The 19,474-nt window shown below is 44.9% G+C and overlaps 1 protein-coding gene across 2 annotated transcripts in view; it reads right to left on the bottom strand.

Annotated features, from left to right (window-relative positions):
* The window catches only part of ELAPOR2 (endosome-lysosome associated apoptosis and autophagy regulator family member 2), a 152,942-nt gene that overhangs the window by 78,124 nt on the left and 55,344 nt on the right, over nucleotides 1-19,474 (bottom strand). For both annotated transcript variants that reach the window (XM_054017049.1, XM_054017058.1), the window contains exon 2: nucleotides 5,859-5,979. In XM_054017049.1, coding sequence (XP_053873024.1) covers nucleotides 5,859-5,979 — 121 coding nt within the window. The remainder of the gene's footprint in view (nucleotides 1-5,858; nucleotides 5,980-19,474) is intronic.

The raw sequence follows: 19,474 nt of genomic DNA, 5'->3' as shown, positions 1-19,474 counted from the left end.
CTATGGCCCCTCCAGTGACTGCCTACAAGTAGATTGCACAAGTCAGAATAAATTCTGCAAATAAACAGAGCAAAGGCACAACTGATAGGATTGCCAGGTGTCCAGTTTTTGACCGAAACACCCGGTCGAAAAGGGACCCTGGCAGCTCCGGTCAGCACAGCTGACTGGGCCGCTAAAAGTCCAGTTGGCCGCAGCAGGGCAGGCAGGTTTCTTACCCGGCTCCACGCGGCTCCTGGAAAGCAGCTGGCATGTCTCTCCAGTTGCTAAGCAGAGAGGTGGCCAGGGGGGCTCTGTTTGCTGCCCCCGTTTGCAGATGCCGTCCCAAGCACCAGCTCTGCAGCTCCCATTGGCAGAGAACTGGGGCCAATAGGAGCTGCAGGGGCAGCACCTGTGGGTGGGGGCAGCGCACTGAGCCCCCTGGCTGCTCCTCCGCCTAGGAGCTGGAGGGACATATCACCAATTCCCAGGAGCCGTGCAGAGTTCCTCCATCCCTGGGAAATGCCAGGGCTGCCTGAGGTCAGCACTGCCTGGAGTCCGCACCCCAAACTCCCTCCCACGCCCCGACCCCCTTCCCCAGCTCAGAACCCAGAGGGAGAGGGTAGGGAGTGAGTGGGGGGTGGCGTCTCGAAGAAGGGGCGGGGCAAGTGTGTTCGGTTTGCTGCAATTAGAAAGTTGGCAACCCTAACAACAGATCAGGCCAAATTCTGCTCTCAGGTCACAATTCAACAAGATTCTTAAGCATGCGCCTAACTTTAAAGAGGGGCTGAAGACCCATTTCATTAAATGGAGCGAGGCACATGCTCAAATAACTTGCTGAACGCAGGCTCAGAACTGAATCATACCATTGACTTCAGTGGAGTTATTTCAGCCTTTCGGGGGTTAAGTGAGCACAGAATTTGGCCCAATTTGTCGTCAACTTCAGTGGACTGCATTTGATCAAATTCTTCTCTGTTACTAGGTCTACAATCAATTTTTTTTCTATTGTCTAAGTTAAAGTCACTTAAACAATTAACATTGTTTGTGCACCACTTTATTAAAAAAAAAGAAAAAACCCAGCTCATTGTAAGTGGCCTTTGGATGCTAGCTGCGACCGATGACTTTACTAAACTTTGCCTTCCTAAATAAAGTGAAATCCACTGCTTTTGTCAGGGTCCCATTTTGCCATGCTTGCTCAGGTTGAACAGTACCCAATGCTGCATACTGTTCCACTGAGATCAGTGGAACTATTCCTGCAAGAAGAAACTACCTACTGCGACTTAGGGCAGCAGAATAAGGTGCTTATTGCTCTATCGAATGAAAGGTTTAATGTTAAAAAGAATTAAATGTCAGAATGTGAACCCTTTACTCCCTCACCGGCGAGCAGCTATTCACACAGGTATGTCAGTGGAACTACTCACATCACTGACAGCTTCAAAGTCTAGGTTAGGCATTCACATGACTAGGCTGATGTGAGCCGTATAAGATGTATGGCTAGATGGTCTATAGTCAGGATTAAGTCATATTATACAAATGTATTACATGACGTTACAGTTGGCAAAAGGCCCAATTCTGCTCCCACTGAAATAAAATGCAATACTCCCATTAATGTCAATACTCCCAATTTGGCCCATAGGGACAAATCCAGTTCCCCCCTCCGTGCTCACTGAGAGCCCCATAATTCACTGCATAGACAAAACTGAGGGTTTCCAGGAGAAATTGAAGCTTGTAGCAGTACTGGAGGTACAGGCAAAAGGCCAGCCCAAAAGGCAAACTACTTCAGTTGCTGATAGAGATAAATATTCTACATTTAAAAAAAACAATAAATCAGGCTGCCCTGAGTGCTAGCCATTCTTATTAGCAAAGTTCTTGCCATGCTATCAGATTCAGAATGAGATCTAGATATAATTAAATGATAAGTTAAAAATCAGGAGCCAAAAAATAAGCAAAGTGTGCTCCATATCAAAAAGGAGGACTGGAAAGGTTCAAACAATATGCAGAAAACCAATGGATTTTTACTAATTAAAGGTCTTTGCCTGCAAGCCCTTACACATAACTAGTCCCTGGGAGGATAGGCATAATGCAACTTTAAAGGTCTAGTAGGAAGCCAGATGGTCAGGTGTCTGGGGAGTGTTTCTTAGCAGTGAGTGTCAGGGGCTGTTTGTGGGCAGTCTGACATAACCGTCGAAGCTCAGAGAAAAGAGTCAGGGCCGTGGACAAGAGTCACACCAAGGGTCAAACCAGAATCAGAAGTCACACCAAGAGTCTAAGCCACAGTCAATAACTGAGGTCAGTATGAAGGAGCAGGACCATGGAGCAAGGTGAAGTAACAGGAACAAGGAGGAGGAACCAGGCAAGGAGATAGGAACTTGGTCTTGGGGCATCTGGTCAGCAGCAGGCCTAGCCACTAGTTGCTCAGACAAGTGGTCTGGCAGAAACAAGAAGCTTAATATTAGGAGGTGACCAATTAGCAGTAAGCTATTAGTCAGCTGATCCCACTGAAGCAGCGGGTGTAGTCTCTGTTTGCAGGGTATCATCTACGGTTTCCCTGTTTGGCATTGCAGCACAGTGCCATAAACAGTAAAGCTCCTGTTTTGGGGCCTGTGTTTGAGACCTGTGGTCCCTGACAGTCCCTTGGGACCAGGTTTTTCAGGGTGATCCTTGTGGAAGGTCCATACTTTTGGAGGGGCATGAACATGATGGACTGGCTCCCAAGAACATTCTTCAGGCCCGTAACCTTCCCAGTCAATCAGATAATACAGTGCTCCTCTGCATATGTGGGAATCCAGGATATTCTGAGCTATGCACTCCTCATGGTCCTGAATTTGAGCCGGGATGATACAGGAGCACACACTGAGTCGTGCCACAGGCACTGGGGTTCCATTGAATAGTCTGCCAGCCTCACTGCATAAATCAGAACCAATGAGGACAGCCACTACCGCTGATACACAACAGCAACCTGTTTCCAAGAGTATCAGACACGGCTGGCTCAGTCACCTATCAGGGGTCCCAGATGCAGTGCATGACTTTCGAGCAATGGGAGGGGAGTTCTCTGAACCTGAGTCACCTACAGTAATTTAATTATAGTCCCATGGCCATTGCAGTATGACACAGTCGAAGGGATATGCAAGGGACTCCACAAAATGGCAGGAAGGAGCCCAAATGTCAATATGCTGGCCCAGCATAGGGCAGGAGCTAAAATGGAATCATGCTATTTTCTGTTGAGCCAAAAACCTCATCGCAGTAATTACAGCTGCTCTGAGTTGATATGGAACCATCCCCAGACAAGGTGGCAGTATGGAGCCTTGAGTGGCTGCAAATAAGCAGGTGCTATTTCAGCACACTAGCAGGGTGAAGGAAGTGATTAACCATGTTCAATAGCTGTGTTGAAGCTGTGTGTTTATTAAGGGCAGACGTTCCTGAATGTACACACACGCTCCCCTTAGTTAGAAGCTGGAAGCTCCTTGCCAATCAGTAGCGAGTTCAATCAAGGGTAGAAAACTGTCACTAGTTGCTCAGACAAGTGGTCTGGCAGGAACAGGAAGCACCAGTCAGATCCAGCCCTGCCCTGCCGAGAGAAGATAGGGCTCCCCTGGATAACCAGACTGAATCTGTAGGCTGGATCTCAATACGGTTTCCTGTAATTTTACAAAACTCATTGGGATTGAGAAAACACCGTAAAGGAGGAATCGCAGACTGGAGGCCAAATGTCTTCGTGAGCTATATTACATCATTGAACCAAAGACACCCTGCCAGCCTAACAGCTACAGTAATTGTCCGTTTTTTCTTATTCACAGTTGTGTTTGTGCTCAATATCATGGATGCTAAAACAACTAGTTGTGGTACAACTACATGTTTTATCTAGTTGTAAATGGGTGAGCCCATGTGAAAGTGTAACCCACACACTTCCTGGGTGTGTGAGTGTGAGAGTGAGAGATTTGCTCTACAGCCTTACCTAACAAGCTGTTGGCTTTTACCTCAGGCAGTAGAGGCTCATACACTGAGCTCCAGAGGTCCCCAGTTCAATCCTGACGACCAGGGTCTGTTGGCGTTACAAGTCGGGGCTCGTCCGGGATTTCAACTGGGAAGTCTCTGAAGATCAGGATGTGCTTCCTCAGCTAGGGGAAGTATGTAACCCACCCACCTCCCGGGTGTGGTGGCACCAAGGGGGGGGGGGGGGAGAGGGAGAGAGAGAGTTTCTTAACAGCCAATTGGCTTTTAGCTCATGCAGGAGAGGCTCATGCACTAAACTCCAGAGGTCCAAGGTTCGATCCCGCCCGCCAACAATGGGGATTTGTCGGCATTACAAAAGCAGAAGATCTCCGATTGTCAAGTCAGAATCTCTGTACTTTCTTGTGAGATTTAAATAGGGTTTGGGCCCTGTGTTATATACTTCATTTTAAAGGAAAATAAAAAAACTCTAGTTAGTGATGTTAGTTTAGCTAGGCTGCATTGTAACTGCAGTGCTGTAACAATTTATCTTTAGAGTGTTATTCAGTAAAAAGAAGTGGGTGGGTGGGTGTATAAGTAAGTGTAACTGAATTATGATAAAGACTGGTACTGGATTCATAAGAAGAAAAACAAAGTGAACACCATTATAATTTCCACTTTTAGTATTTAAAAGGTTCTTATAGAAAATCCAGCTGTAGTTTCTCACAAAGCTATGAATTCCAGGTCTCTGCAAATACTTTGTCAGAGGAGTTCTGTAGCACAGAATTGGTAAGCAAATTTACTTACCTCCCCTCTATGTAGGTTACACTAACTTTGTAGAATGTCCAGAAAGACACAGCGTGAGTTTCTCCTCGTTACAGTATTTTTTGGACAGGCCTTGGGAAAGAATAGCACTAGACCTGTGTGAAGAGAGGGATCATCCCTATCAAAAAGCCACTGATTACTTTTCTAGATGTGTTGAAATTCTACTTACAGACTCATAGAAATGTAGGACTGGAAGGGACCTCGAGAGATCATCTAGTCCAATCCCCTGCACTCAGGCAGGACCAAGTAAACATAGACCTTCCCTGACAAGTGTTTGTCTAACCTGTTCTTTAAAACTTCCAATGATGGGGATTCCACAATCTCCCTTGGAAATCTATTCCAGAGCTTAACTAGCCTTATCCTTAAAGGATGCGTATCCGAGAGGTGCCAAATCTAAGAAGTCTTTAACCATCAGAATTCAGTCAGAAGTTTGTCAAAGTTAAACCAGGAGACCAACCACAGAGAAAACCAAATGAACACAAAAATTGGGCAATACCAGCTGTTCTCACTGAACGGAGCGGCATCCTGAGATCCTTTATAGCTGAGACTGAATGAAGTACTCAGCAGAGGAAAAAAGGGAAAAACAAGTGGCATATCCAGCTGGTTCCCAACCTGGTTGAGTTGCCTTGTGATCCTAGCAGCAATGCTCCAGGAGGGAGGGAGGGAGATAATCCAGTGGAGAAGAGTCCTAAATGTATTAAACAGGAGCCTGCACAGAAGCATGAGCTACAGAGCTGTGGTTGCCTGAGTGGTACTGTGACAGACTCATATAATCTCTATAGATCAGCACAGAGGGGAATGTGTACCACATACTCATCTGTGGGTTACACATAGTAAAAGACAGTCCCTGTCCTACAGTCTAAATAAACAAGACAGGATGGGAAGGGAAACAAAAGCAGTGAGAGGGAAAATGACTTATTCAAGATCACATAAGAGGTCAGTGGGAGAGCTAGAAATAGCACCCATCTCCTGAATCCCACTCCAGTGCACTATCCAATAGCCCACATTGCCTTTCTAACTGAAATTAACCAGTGCCGATGGTTTATGCCAGTGCAGTAACATTAAATCAGGGAAATAATATGCATTACTAATAAAGATAAAATGTTAAATGAAAAGTGCAAACGTACTGCATTCTTTTCCTTTCACAGGGTCGGGTAATCCAGAGCACGCCGCCGACTGATTTGGGACAGCCACCCTCCACCTGGATCCACTGCTATCGCATTCTGTGTATTCATAGTGGTAATCTGTCTGCAAATAATTACAAAGAGTCTCAGTTTCATCATAACATTTGCTCCTCCACTTAACCAGGATCATTAATCAAGAATCCAATATTTTGCCATTTCTTTTATAAACTAAAACATATCATGCATCATTCCCATCACACTGTTCTCATTTATTATTCCATATTGCATGCACAAGTGTGCTAGGCTGTGTACGGAGCTGTCATAACTATAAATGGAAGGGTAACAGCCCTCCTGTGTACAATACTATAAAATCCCTCCTGGCCAGAGACTCCAAAATCCTTTTACCTGTAAAGGGTTAAGAAGCTCAGGTAACCTGGCTGACACCTGACCCAAAGGACCAATAAGGGGACACGATACTTTCAAATCTTGGGGGAGGGAAGGCTTTTGTTTGTGCTCTTTGTTTTTGTGGTTGTTCGCTTTTGGGACAGAGGGACCAGACATCAATCCATGCTCTCCAAATCTTTCTGAACAAGTCTCTCATATTTCAAACTTGTAAGTAAACAGCCAAGCAAGGCGTGTTAGTTTTTATCTTTGTTTTCTCAACTTGTAAATGTACTTTTTGCTAGGGTGTTTACCTCTGTTTGCTGTAACTTTGAACCTAAGGCTAGAGGGGGGTCCTCTGGGCTCTTTGAGTTTGATTACCCTGTAAAGTTATTTCCCATCCTGATTTTACAATGATTTTTACCTTTTTCTTTAATTAAAAGCCTTCTTTTTAAGAACCTGATTGATTTTTCCTTGTTTTTACATCCAAGGGGGTTGGATTTTGATCCACCAGGAGTTGGTGGGAGAAAGGAGGGGGGATGGCTAATTTCTCCTTGTTTTAAGATCCCAGGGGTTTGGATCTGTATTCACCAGGGAATTGGTGAAGAGTCTCTCAAGGCTACCCAGGGAAGGGAATTAGCATTTGGGAGTGGTGGCAGCGGACCAGATCTAAGCTGGTAGTTAAGCTTAGAAGTTTCATGCAGGCCCCCAAATTTGTACCCTAAGGTTCCTAGTGGGGAACCAGCCTTGACAGGAGCAAACAGAAAGATACTGGGGTGGGATTTTCAAAAGCATAAGAGATTCAAGATCACAAGTCCCATTAAAATTGTGCTCCCGCGTCACTGAAAATCCCAGCCACTTTCCTTTCCCCACACAATTTAGGAGATTTGCAAAGCACACAAGGGATAGAAGAGTACAAGCCCCAGTGAAAGTCAGTGACATGCTCCTAAATCATTTAGGTATTTTTGAAAATCTTCCCTTTAAATTCTAATTGAGGCATGACCCTAAGGGCCAGATTTTCAAAAGTGCTCATTTCTCGCCTAAGAACCCAAATAAGTGGCCATTTGTTGCTGAGCTTATGTGGTAATCTGACCATCAGTATCAAAATGGGAGCAGCTGGCTATGGAGCACTTCTGGAAATCTGGCCCTTACACAGGTGCCTAAATGGGAGCTGAACTCTTTTGAAAATCAGACCTCAGTCGTGGGTGCTGAGCGCTTGAAAATCTGACCCGAGCCCTTTGAAAACCTGGCCCAATGAATAAAACAATAGGGTCAGGAAAGATCAGGGTCACAGTAACAAGATCACAGGATCACTCTGTTTTGATGTGGGCACATCTTGTAGACCCATGGAAGTGACAGGTTTATTTTTAGTGGTTATTTCATTTTAACACATCTTGTGGACTACGATCAGGCAGTGAATCAGATTAATGATGGCATAGGAAAGGTACTTGCAGGAGGAATGGCACTCAGCTTCCACGAATTCCAGCCCACACCAGTCCATGCTGCCCTAAAGGTGATTCCTCCAGGCACACTGGCAGGGCATTGTGGGTAATCCTGCACCACTGCTTTCCATGATTCTCCACTGCACCGACTTTCCACTTGGTGTAGGAGAAAAGGGAAGGGATCGAGTCACTTGTTGTGGCTCCCAGATTCCCAGGGCATAGAATCATAGAATATTAGGGTTGGAAGAGACCTCAGGAGGTCATCTAGTCCAACGCCCTGCTCAAAGCAGGATCAACACCAACTAAATCATCCCAGTCAAGGCTTTGTCAAGAAGCCGGGCCTTAAAAACCTCTAAGGATGGAGATCCATCCTGGCACAGATGTAGATCAGATCAAAGCCCAGATGCACAATTGTTTCACAAAAAAAAGAGTTCCAACTTTCCTTCCCGGTTACTTACAGAAAAACAAGCAACACTGAGGTTTAATATCTCTGCTGCTGTTACTGGGAATCTCCTGAAATCTTTGGACAATAATCCAATTCTATTTAATGTTGTTAAAGTTTTTAGTATTTTACACAAAGCTGAAAGTGAGTCTGATTTGCTTTAGAATAAATATGTTTGACTCAACTTGAGTTTTCAAACAAAACATCAACAATGCATTAGAAACTATGGATTCAGGAAAATATTTGTCTTCTAAATGATATAATAATAGAGAATAAGACACTATCTCTTGAGCTGCAAGAGACATAAGTTTATTGCAATCTCAAGACTATGGAACATATTCAGTGTCCATTTCTCCCCTTCTCGTATTATTTTCAAGAAAATAGGCCAGTCCTTGCTCACCTCCTTATTGAAACCTTCCTGTAGAGCAAGCAGAATATATAAATAACTTAAAGGTAATGGATTGAAACCATCTCATGGCTTATATCATGCATGGAAAATTCATTTACAGTCTGAATTAGATATCTGAGACTGGAATAAGAAATGTAAGAGAACATTTCAACCCTATAATTGTCTCACATCTTCAGATCTAATTTTTTGCTTCACATCAGATCAGCAAAATTATACAGAGCAGGTTTAGTGCGAGCCAACACATGTTGGTCTTGTAACATTTTTCCTAGTATAATTGAGTCTCATTGTCTGAATGTTAGCCCACCTTTAGGCAATGACAAAAATAATTTCTCTAGTAGGGAAAATGAATTAAAAATCATAGAAAGGTAATTTTCAGTGCTCATTCTGAAGGCAGGTGGAAAGTCATTGGTTGCCTGAGATCAATGGGCTAGCCCCCACCCCTCCTGCAGAGATCCCTGTGGAAGAGGATAGGGGCAGATGCCTCATTAACTTTTCTGCAAAAGCTTTCTAGGACATGTGCATTTCCCTCACCCTGACCTGCCCCACCACATGTGTGGAAAGCCAGATTGGTGGAGGACTTAAAAAGGTCACCTGTAGGGATACAAAACTTAACTAGTTTCCTAAAGCATCCTCCCTCTATGGCATCTATCACAGAATTTATCAGTTTTCAAGTGAAAGGCAACCCATTCTTGTATTTAAAAATTAATCTGAGTTCTTTCTGGCTCATACATTAATCACCTGTAATAAAAAAATCTGCAAGTAAAATTCTGCCCTCAGGAACACCTGTGCAGCCCTGTAGTCTCCTACATCGCTCCTCTTGTGTGCTCTAGAACTAGCTTTTCCAAGAAGCAAACAATAAACGTGTCGAGAAATATCTTTTTAAAATTTGTTCTTGATATGACATAGGTAGATATTAGAACTCACCCATTATTACTGTTTTAATGGATTCACTTATTATTTATATAGTCAGAGCACGTAGGAGCCCCAGTCATGAACTAGGGCCCTGCTGCACTAGGTGCTGTATAAACAAAGAACAAAAGGACAGACCCTACCCAAAGAGCTTACAATCTAATAAGTATGAGACAAGAGACAAGAAATTGAGACAGACAACACGGGAGTACAAAGAAACAGTAAGACAGGTCAGCATTACAGACTATGATCTCTACACACAAGCAGACTAACCATTGCCAAGATGACTGATTCCAAGGCCAGAAGGGACCATTGTGATCATCTAGTCTGATCTCCTGTATTACACAGGCCAGAGAACTTCCCCAGAATAATTCCTAGAGCAGATCTTGTAAAAAAAAAAAAAAAAAACCATCCAAACTTGATTTGAAAATTGTCAGTGATGGATAATCCACCATGACCCTTGGTAAATTGTTTCAATGGTTAATTACTCTCGCCATTAAAAATGTACACCTTATTTCCAGTCTGAATGTGTCTAGCTTCAACTTCCAGCCATTGAATCATGCTATGTCTTTCTCTGCTAGATTGAAGAGCCCATTATTTATTATTAGCTTCTTGTGTAGATACTTACAGACTGTAATAAGTCACTGTGGGGGGGATGGAGTGGGGAGGATTGGCCTGGGGATGTCGCAGGGAAGTTTTACTGGGACCTTCTGCACTGGGAATGGGATAGCAGGGGGTGACTTCACTTGAGGGATGATACCTGAGCCTGTAACCTGAGCCAGGAAGAGGGTTGGGGCCAGGCGACACCTTTGCCCAGGAAACTGGACAAAGGCTGGAGGAGGAGCCAGGGGGAGGCTGGGTGAGACTGCTGGAGGGGGTTTCAGTTTGGAGCGGTCTGGGGAAATGGAGGGAATCCCAAGGCTGGGAACTAAGCTCCCTCCTTCCCCCCCCCTCCCCAATCACCCTGAGGGACCTGACTGAGGGGTCATAGAATTATAGAATATCAGGGTTGGAAGGGACCTCAGGAGGTCATCTAGTCCAACCCCCTGCTCAAAGCAGGACCAATTCCCAACTAAATCATCCCAGCCAGGGCTTTGTCAAGCCTGACCTTAAAAACCTCTAAGGAAGGAGATTCCACCACCTCCCTAGGTAACCCATTCCAGTGCTTCACCACCCTCCTAGTGAAAAAGTTTTTCCTAATATGCAACCTAAACCTCCCCAACTGCAACTTGAGACCATTACTCCTTGTTCTGTCATCAGGTACCACTGAGAACAGTCTAGATCCATCCTCTTTGGAACCCCCTTTCAGGTAGTTGAAAGCAGCTATCAAATCCCCCCTCATTCTTCTCTTCTGCAGACTAAACAATCCCAGTTCCCTCAGCCTCTCCTCATAAGTCATGTGTTCCAGCCCCCTAAACATCTTTGTTGCCCTCCGCTGGACTCTTTCCAATTTTTCCACATTATTCTTGTAGTGTGGGGCCCAAAACTGGACAGAGTACTCCAGATGAGGCCTCACCAATGTTGAATAGAGGGGAATGATCACGCCCCTTGATCTGCTGGCAATGCCCCTACTTATACAGCCCAAAATGCCGTTAGCCTTCTTGGCAACAAGGGCACATTGTTGACTCATATCCAGCTTCTCGTCCACTGTAACCCCTAGGTCCTTTTCTGCAGAACTGCTTCCTAGCCATTCGGTCCCTAGTCTGTAGCAGTGCATGGGATTCTTCCGTCCTAAGTATAGGACTCTGCACTTGTCCTTGTTGAACCTCATCAGGTTTCTTTTGGCCCAATCCTCTAATTTGTTTAGGTCCCTCTGTATCCTATCCCTACCCTCCAGTGTATCTACCACTCCTCCCAGTTTAGTGTCATCTGCAAACTTGCTGAGAGTGCAGTCCATGCCATCCTCCAGATCATTAATGAAGATATTGAACAAAACCAGCCCCAGGACCGACCCCTGGGGCACTCCACTTGAAACCGGCTGCCAACTAGACATGGAGCCATTGACCCCGACGATCTAGCCAGCTTTCTATCCACCTGGTTGTACCTACAAGCTCTGTTTGGGACTGTGTTCCTGTCCTCTAATAAACCTTCCATTTTACTGGCTGGCTGAGAGTCATGGTGACTCACAGGAAGTGAGGGTGCAGGACCCTGACTCCCCCACACTCCATGACCGTCACCCCTTAAGATTCTCTTGGTTTAGCTAAATAGACTGAGCTCCTTCATCCTACCACTATAAGGTACGTTTTCTAATCCTTTAATCATTCTATTAGCTCTTCTCTGAACCCTCTCCAATATTTCACCAACCTTCCTGAATTGTGAGCACTAGAAGTGGACACACTATTCCAGTAATGGTCACACAGTGCTAAATACAGAGATAAAATAACCCCTCTACTCAACCTGAGATTCCTCTATTTATGCACGCCAGTACTACCTTAGCTCTTTTGGCCAGAGCATCCTATTGGGAGCTCATGTTCAGCTGCTTATCCACCATGACCCCCCATATCTTTTTCTGAGTCACAGCTTCCCAGGATAGAGTCTCCCATCATGTAAGTATGGCCTACTTGCATTCTTTGTTCCTAGATATATATTTTTACATTTAGCCATATTAAAACACAATCGTTTGCTTTTGCACCCAGTTTACCAAGCAATCCTAATTGCTCTGAATCAGTGACCTGTCCTCTTCATTATTTATCACTCCCCCAATTTTTGCGTCACCTGCAAACTGCAAAGTTTTTTGTAGGCTTCACAGCAAAAGAGTTTTAAGGAGGGGTTTGCCTCTTTGCTCTCCCTCAGTACTGTGCACTCCTAAATGTATCCTGATAAAAGTGCAGGAGACCGGACTAGATGACCTCTCAAGGCCCCTTCCAGTTCTATAATTCTATTAGAGTATAGTTGTATTCTTATGACTGGATTTGTATCATATACAAGAGAAACCATGCGCTGCAGGGGAAGGATTCTGGGCAGCCCCGAGGGCTCTGTCCAACCCTAAAGAACTATACAGAGTGATGAGGAAGTTGAAGCAGGGAAATGCATAGAGGTGGGTTTATTATTTTGTCTACATGTATACACTTCTATGCTATTAATTAAAGAGCAATGGTGTTTTAGAATCCTGGGCCAAGTCTGCCTGTCTGTTGCCTTTCCATCATGTGCCCCTAAGGAGGCAAACTGTAAACCCAGAGTAACCACATGCCTATAGTTCTGGGACAGGATGTGCTAAATCTATGGGCGAGTCTGAGGGATCAGCACTAGTCCAGGAGCTAGGCAGCCAGACTGTGGGTTCCCAGCTCCCAGGTGAGGGGGATCTGCACTCAGAGAGTGAGCCTACAGCCCTAGCCAGGGGGAGTGCAGGCTCAAGAAGTTTAAAGACCACAGAGGGCCCAGTGAGCTGAGCTCCAAATTCAACAGACTGGGGAGCACCCAGCCAGACAGGGAGCTCTATTGGGGCTCTGCATGTATGTGCTCAACAATGAGCCACTCTGTCCAAAAGTACTATTGCACTAGAGTCTATGGAATTTTTTAGGCATAGTCCCCCACCTCCCTGACTTCATCTGTCCTTCCTGTGCAGTTTATGGCTAGATATTACGGCATCTCACATTCAGCTATGTTTGCTTTTAAAGCGTCTCACATTTATAGTCTTTACATTTGGCAACGTGCCTATTTCTCTTTTACTCCATAGTCTGACACCTGGTTACTTTTCTGGGATTTACCTCCAGGATGTGAATCGGTCCCTCCTCCAGTTCAGCTGTCATTTCCATCCCGTCTTTTTATTGCACAAAAGGTGGCACATTTGGCTTGAATTTCAGGTATTAAGATTTATAATTAATGGAGATATCCTATCTCCCAGAACTGGAAGGGACCCTGAAAGGTCATCAAGTCCAGCCCCCATGCCTTCACTAGCAGGACCAAGTACTGATTTTGCCCCAGATCCCTAAGTGGCCCTCTCAAGGATTGAACTCAGAACCCTGGGTTTAGCAGGCCAATGCTCAAACCACTGAGCAGATTGTGTTTCAATATGAAAATTTCTCCCAGTATCTACTGAAAACCCACTGTAGGGTTACAAAAAAAAATTCTAAATGGAAGACTGATTCTGGTTGGTTTCTTGGAAAAGCACCAACGTATAAGGTCTGCAACATTAAATTTCAAATGACAGATTAATAGCAACTGGGGCAGTGCGGCCAAAAAATAGGCTTATTCACTCAACACTGTTCATTTATTTCACTCTACATTGAATTTTACCTTGTTCTTGACCGAGAGTTAGTTGAGACATATCTGTGTATTATAAGGCAACATATTTAAGAATGTTATAAGAATCTCTGACAATCATTCGCCTTCTTTGATGGACACTATGTACTGGCAAAAAGAAACCCTTGTGCGCAATCTGTGATGCCAGTAGTGCTAGTGCATAGCACTAATGGGGAATAAAAACACTGCCCTGTGGATGTGTGTGGGAGTATCTCAGAGCAGCAGAGAACAGAGCCTTGTGGCACAATTTGTACAGCAGGCTCTGAAATCTAGAGCTCAACCTCCACACTGGATAAAATACTCCAGTCCGTGATGCACCCTCTTTAAAAAGGCTGAGTTTTAATAGCATGATGTCCTGAAACTTACTTGGGTGAGAGGAAGAGCAGAGAATTAAAACAGAAGGCTCTGTTCGCTGAGAGTCAGCTCCAACATCTGCTGTTGCACACCCTGGTGGAGGAATGTTGGCATGGACGATAGCATTATAGGGCGTGTCTCTCCAGCATGCCCCCTTGTGGCCTGTCGTGGCCCTGCAGGCAACTGCACACAGCACCCCTTGGGTCTTTACAGACAATTATCCAGATTAGTTCAACCTCTCCTTGCGGGTCTGGTTTATTCACGCATTCTGGAGAGGGTAACTCACTTATTTAGCTGCACTTATTCTAGTACGTAGCTTTGGCCTCACCTTCTCAGCTAGTAACTCTCGGATCTTGCCAGCCTGAAGACTGAATTTGAAGAGCTGGGTTTCCCATGTAAGAGTTCTGGGCAGTTTCCTCCTCTGTTCACGAGGTCCCACCCCTTCTCCAAGGGCTGGGTTGTATTTCAGACAATCCCTCTGTCCCTCTCCTTAAGGCAGGAGCCTCCTCACTCTCCTCCTTGGGGTGGCAGTTGTAATTTGCACCAGATGTAGAGCCTCAAGCAGCTTGTCCCCCAGTTGGCCCTTTTCCCAATCAGTCCTTCCACCCTCAGGCAGGGAGGGTTCAGCAAGCAGACCCTCCCCGATAGCAGTCCTGCTGCTGTCTTCTCCCGGCTAACTCAGGGCCCTGCAGGAGCCTTCTTACTCCCTGCAACAGCTACAGGCATCTACCCTGCTGTGAAGGAGGGAGCCAGCATTTATGCTGGGCCCTTCTCCCAGCTAATTCCTTATTGGCTCAGTGAGAGGAAGCCCTACCCCTACCCTCTCTGCAATTCTCCAAGTCCTAAAGATATAGTAACAAGATTCCTTCTAAATGCTACTTCTTCCTGGGACCCCTTTCCTCTCTCCCCATATCTCCTCAGGCTTTGTGTATCAGACCACCCCAGTCTCTTAAAGAGCCACACCATATGATGGGGAGGACTGATCAGTAAGCGGTACTGCCCTTTAGAGGCAGACTACCCTGTCACAGCTGGTCAATGTGGCACAAGGCAACCATAATCCCTGCTGCACTGGGAGGCCCACAGCTAAATAGTGCCACCCGACAAGTGCTTTGTCCAGAGAGCAGGGCTTGGCCAGCAGACTCAGAGGGTGCACTGATTCAGCACGGCCCCCTGTACAGGCTGTCAAATGGGTTCCTGTGTTCTCGTGTCTTCAAGTGGCTGGCTTGGTGGAACCCCCAGGGAGGGCAGTGGTGAGAATATCCGATCATAAGAATGGCCATGTTGGGTCAGCCCAATGGTCCAACTAGACCAGTGTCGTGTATTCTGATAGCAGCCGGTGCCAGATGCCTCAGAGGGAATGAACAGAACAGGGCAAGTTATTGAGTGACCCATCCCCTGTGGTCCAGTCCCAACTTCTGGCAGTCAGAGGTTTAGGGACACCCAGAGCATGGAGTTACATCCTGACCATCTTGGTAATAGGCACTGATAGACCTGTCCTCTATGAACTTCCCTAATTCATTTCTTGAACCCAGTTATACTTTTAGCCTTCACAGCATCCCCTGGCAGCAAGTGCTACAGGTTGACCATCTGTTGTGTAAAGAAGTACACCTCTACCCCAATATAACGCTGTCCTCGGGAGCCAAAAAAATCATAGGTGAAACCGCGTTATATTGAACTTGCTTTGATCCACCGGAGTGTGCAGCCCCGCCCCCCCTGGAGCACTGCTTTACTGCGTTCTATCCAAATTCGTGTTATATTGGGTCGCGTTATATTGGGGTAGAGGTGTACTTCCTTATGTTTCTTTTAAACCTGCTGCCTATTAGTTTCATTGAGTGACCCCTGGTTTATGGGTTATGTGAAGGGGTAAATAACACTTTCTCCACACCATTCATGATCTTATAGACATCTCTCATATCCCCCCTCCAGTCATCCCCTTTCCAAAATGAACTGTCCCAGTCTTTTTAATCTCTCCTCATATGGAAGCTGTTCCATACTCCTAATCATTTGTGTTGATGTTCTCTGTACCTTTTTTAATTCTAATATGCCTTTTTTGAGATCAGGGGACCAGAACTGCATAGAGTATTCAAGGTGTGGGCACACCATGGATTTATATAGTGGCATTATGATATTTTCTGCCTCATTATCTATCCCTTTCCTAATAGTTCCTAACATTCGCTTTGATTTTTTGACTGCCACTGCACATTGAGCAGATGTTTTCAGAGAACTATCCACGACTCCAAGATCTCTTTCTTGAGTAGTGACAGCTAATTTAGACGCTATCATTTTGTATGTATAGTTAGGATTATATTTTCCAGTGTGCATTACTTTACATTTATCAACATTGAATATCATCTGCCATTTTGTTGCCCAGTCACTCAATTTTGTGAAATCCTTTTGTAGCTCTTCACAGTCTGCTTTGAACTTAACTATCTTGAATAATTTTGTATCTGCAATCTTTGCCACCTCACTGTGTTTACCCCTTTTTCCAGACCATTTATCAATATGTTGGACGATCCCTGCCCTCCCTCATTGGTGGATTCCCTCTAGGATACAGCTTCACATACTACACTGAAAGAAGCCAGGTAAATATCTAGATCAGCGGTTCACAAACTTTTCCATAGTGAGACCAACCAATAATCACTTTCCATCCAGCTGGAATATAGCCAGGATCCTGCTCCCGTTTAACAATATAAGGAGGGCTGGAAGGTCACGACCCCTTGACACCACTAGGGGTCATGACCCTCAAGTTGAGAAACTTTGATCTAGACCAGGGGTGGGCAACCAATGGCACATGTGCTAAAGGCGGCACGCAAGCTGATTTTCAGTGGCACTCACACTGCCCGGGGCTTGGTCACTGGTCCGGGGGGCTCTGCATTTTAATTTAATTTTAAATGAAGCTTCTTAAACAGTTTAAAAACCTTATTTACTTTACATACAACAATAGTTTAGTTCTATATTATAGACTTATAGAAAGAGACCTTCTAAAAATGTTAAAATGTATGACTGGCACGCGAAACCTTAAATTAGAGTGAATAAATGACAACTTGGCACACCACTTCTGAAAGGTTGCTGATCCCTGATCTAGACAGACAGGGTGAATCAAGTCCAGAAGCCATAAATGTTACCAAATCTATAAGGATTTATACTGAAAAGAGCCTCTATACTCTATTCTCTGCAGGCTGCTTTGCTCATCTTACCTTCTGATCACATTGGCAAGGAGCCAGAGTACGCTGCCATCTTACCTGCCACCCTGTTACTGTAACACAATTCACCCCAAGAATACTGTTTCTTCCTTCCCTTTGCAGGGTGCATGAATTTGTGTTACCTGTTTCAGAAATACTTTTGCTGAGCTTAATCCAATTAAGTGCACCCTATGCTATTAAAAGATACAGTTTGCCAAAAGGGGCATCCATAATCTTTAGAGACCCATGAGCTATCTATATTTACATGTGAAATAGGGATTAGCTGCGCATTAAAAAAGCCTCTTTGAGGAAAGAACAAAGTCAGAAGGGATTAGTAGAGATTTCAACCTAGTCAAACACTCTAGTGATCCCGCCAGACTGAAAGAGAGAAGACACTTTCACTCCCTTTGTGCACAAGGATGTGATATCCCAAAGGATCACAGGAATCAGAGAAGGGGAAAAGATTCATTTGGTCACCCCAGTCCGCCTACCAGGTCAGGAGGTTCCCTGCAATGTATTGTGTAGTGCTCTGTGCAGTCTAGTTTTAATGTGTCCAGGGATGAGGCTTCTAACATTTCCCAACAGGAGACTATTTCACCTGTTACTTGGGGCTTGTCTACATGGAGAGTTAGCACACAGCAAGCTGGGTGTGAATCTACAGCGCGCAAGCGCTCCATACACTAACTGGCCATGTGGACCCACCAGAGGTTCTTCAGCACGTTTTGACATACTGTACTCCCCTTTCAAACTACAGAACTTCTAGTGCGTGGCAGCAGGGTCCATACTGCCAGTTAGTGTGCAGCAGGCTGGTGCGCTGCAGATTCATACACTGCCTTGCTGTGGACTAACTCCCCATGTGGACGAGCCCTTATAGGTATTTTATGTTTTTCCTGCTATTCAGGGCTTGGAAGGGGAGATGCAGATGCTCAGTTCCTCTCAGGATCCAGCCTATGTTCTTCTTTCCTTAACTGCATCCCATTACTCCTAATGATAGCCTCTTGTGCAGTAAATATTTCCTCTTCTCTCTTTATGTTTACACTCTCCACTGTTTGTGAACGAGCAGCATGTCCACCCTTGGCCACTAATCAGCCATAACACACAGATTTAGGGCCTGATCCTGGAGCTGTTACTCACGTGGAGTAGTTCTTGGGCACACAAATACAATCATTGAAGTCCATGGGGTTACTTATATGAGTAAGTTCTATTCAGTTGAAGGCTGAGTCCATGGTTATTTCTGTCTCTCCCCCTATGTCAGTCTCTCCATCCCCTTCTGCTGTGCTTCTCTGAGCTGGCTCCAGTTTGTTTAAGGCTTTAGGCAATGAGACGCCCAGAAATGAGTGCAGCATTCCAGGCAATGTCAATGGCAGCTGTACAGACTCAGAACTTCTGAAAAATCAGCCCCACTTATTACGTAGAGCCTATTCTTAAGCAGCAAGTTTAAAAATGTTGGCCTAGGCCTACGGAACTGCCCCATCCATCCCCTTTCTGGAGTACTGAGATCCCGTTCAGCAGAGCCCTTTAGCATGTATTTAACATTAAGCACATGCTTAAGTACCATTGACTTGAAGATGAGAATATGCATAAGCACTCTGCTGAAGCAGGATTTCTATTCAATAAAATACATTGTCATTTACAGGTCAGAATGATTGAGTAGCAATCGCTCGTGCAGTCATAATCTTCCCCTCCTCGTTAGCCACTTCTCCTTACTGCAAGTGGATCAGGCAGCATCTTTGATATCTTCCCGGTATTCACACCCCCTGACATGCCGATAAATGTTTAGTCCAAACAGGCTAATGGGCGCTAGGCTTTCCCTTGCAGAAAGAAAGGGTCACTCAAAGGGCCTTGAGCTGCTCTAGAAGTAGGCAAGAGGACAGAGATAGATTGTCTTTATCAGTATTTAGAAACAACTGGTTCAGAGAAAAACATTGGAATATTTTGACCCAGATAAAATGGAGAGAGCTCTATAATTAGCCAGTTCTCATATAAACTAGGTCAAAAAAACTGCCCTAGCTTTGAGAAGTGGCTCCAGTCCATAGGCTTTGTTGCCTTATAGACCAGTGGTTCTCAACCAGGGGTATGTATACCCTTGGGGGTACGCAGAGGTCTTCCAGGGAGTACATCAACTCATCTAGATATTTGCCTAATTTTACAATAGGCTACATAAAAAAACACTAGCGAAGTCACTACAAACCAAAATTGGATACAGACAATGACTTCTTTATACTGCTCTATATACTATGCACTGAAATGTGTACAAT

This window comes from Malaclemys terrapin, chromosome 1, assembly GCF_027887155.1.
Source record: "Malaclemys terrapin pileata isolate rMalTer1 chromosome 1, rMalTer1.hap1, whole genome shotgun sequence".
Taxonomy (NCBI): Eukaryota; Metazoa; Chordata; order Testudines; family Emydidae; genus Malaclemys; species Malaclemys terrapin.
Note: the sequence above shows the minus strand (reverse complement) of the source record. Positions and strands in the feature narration are given on the sequence as shown.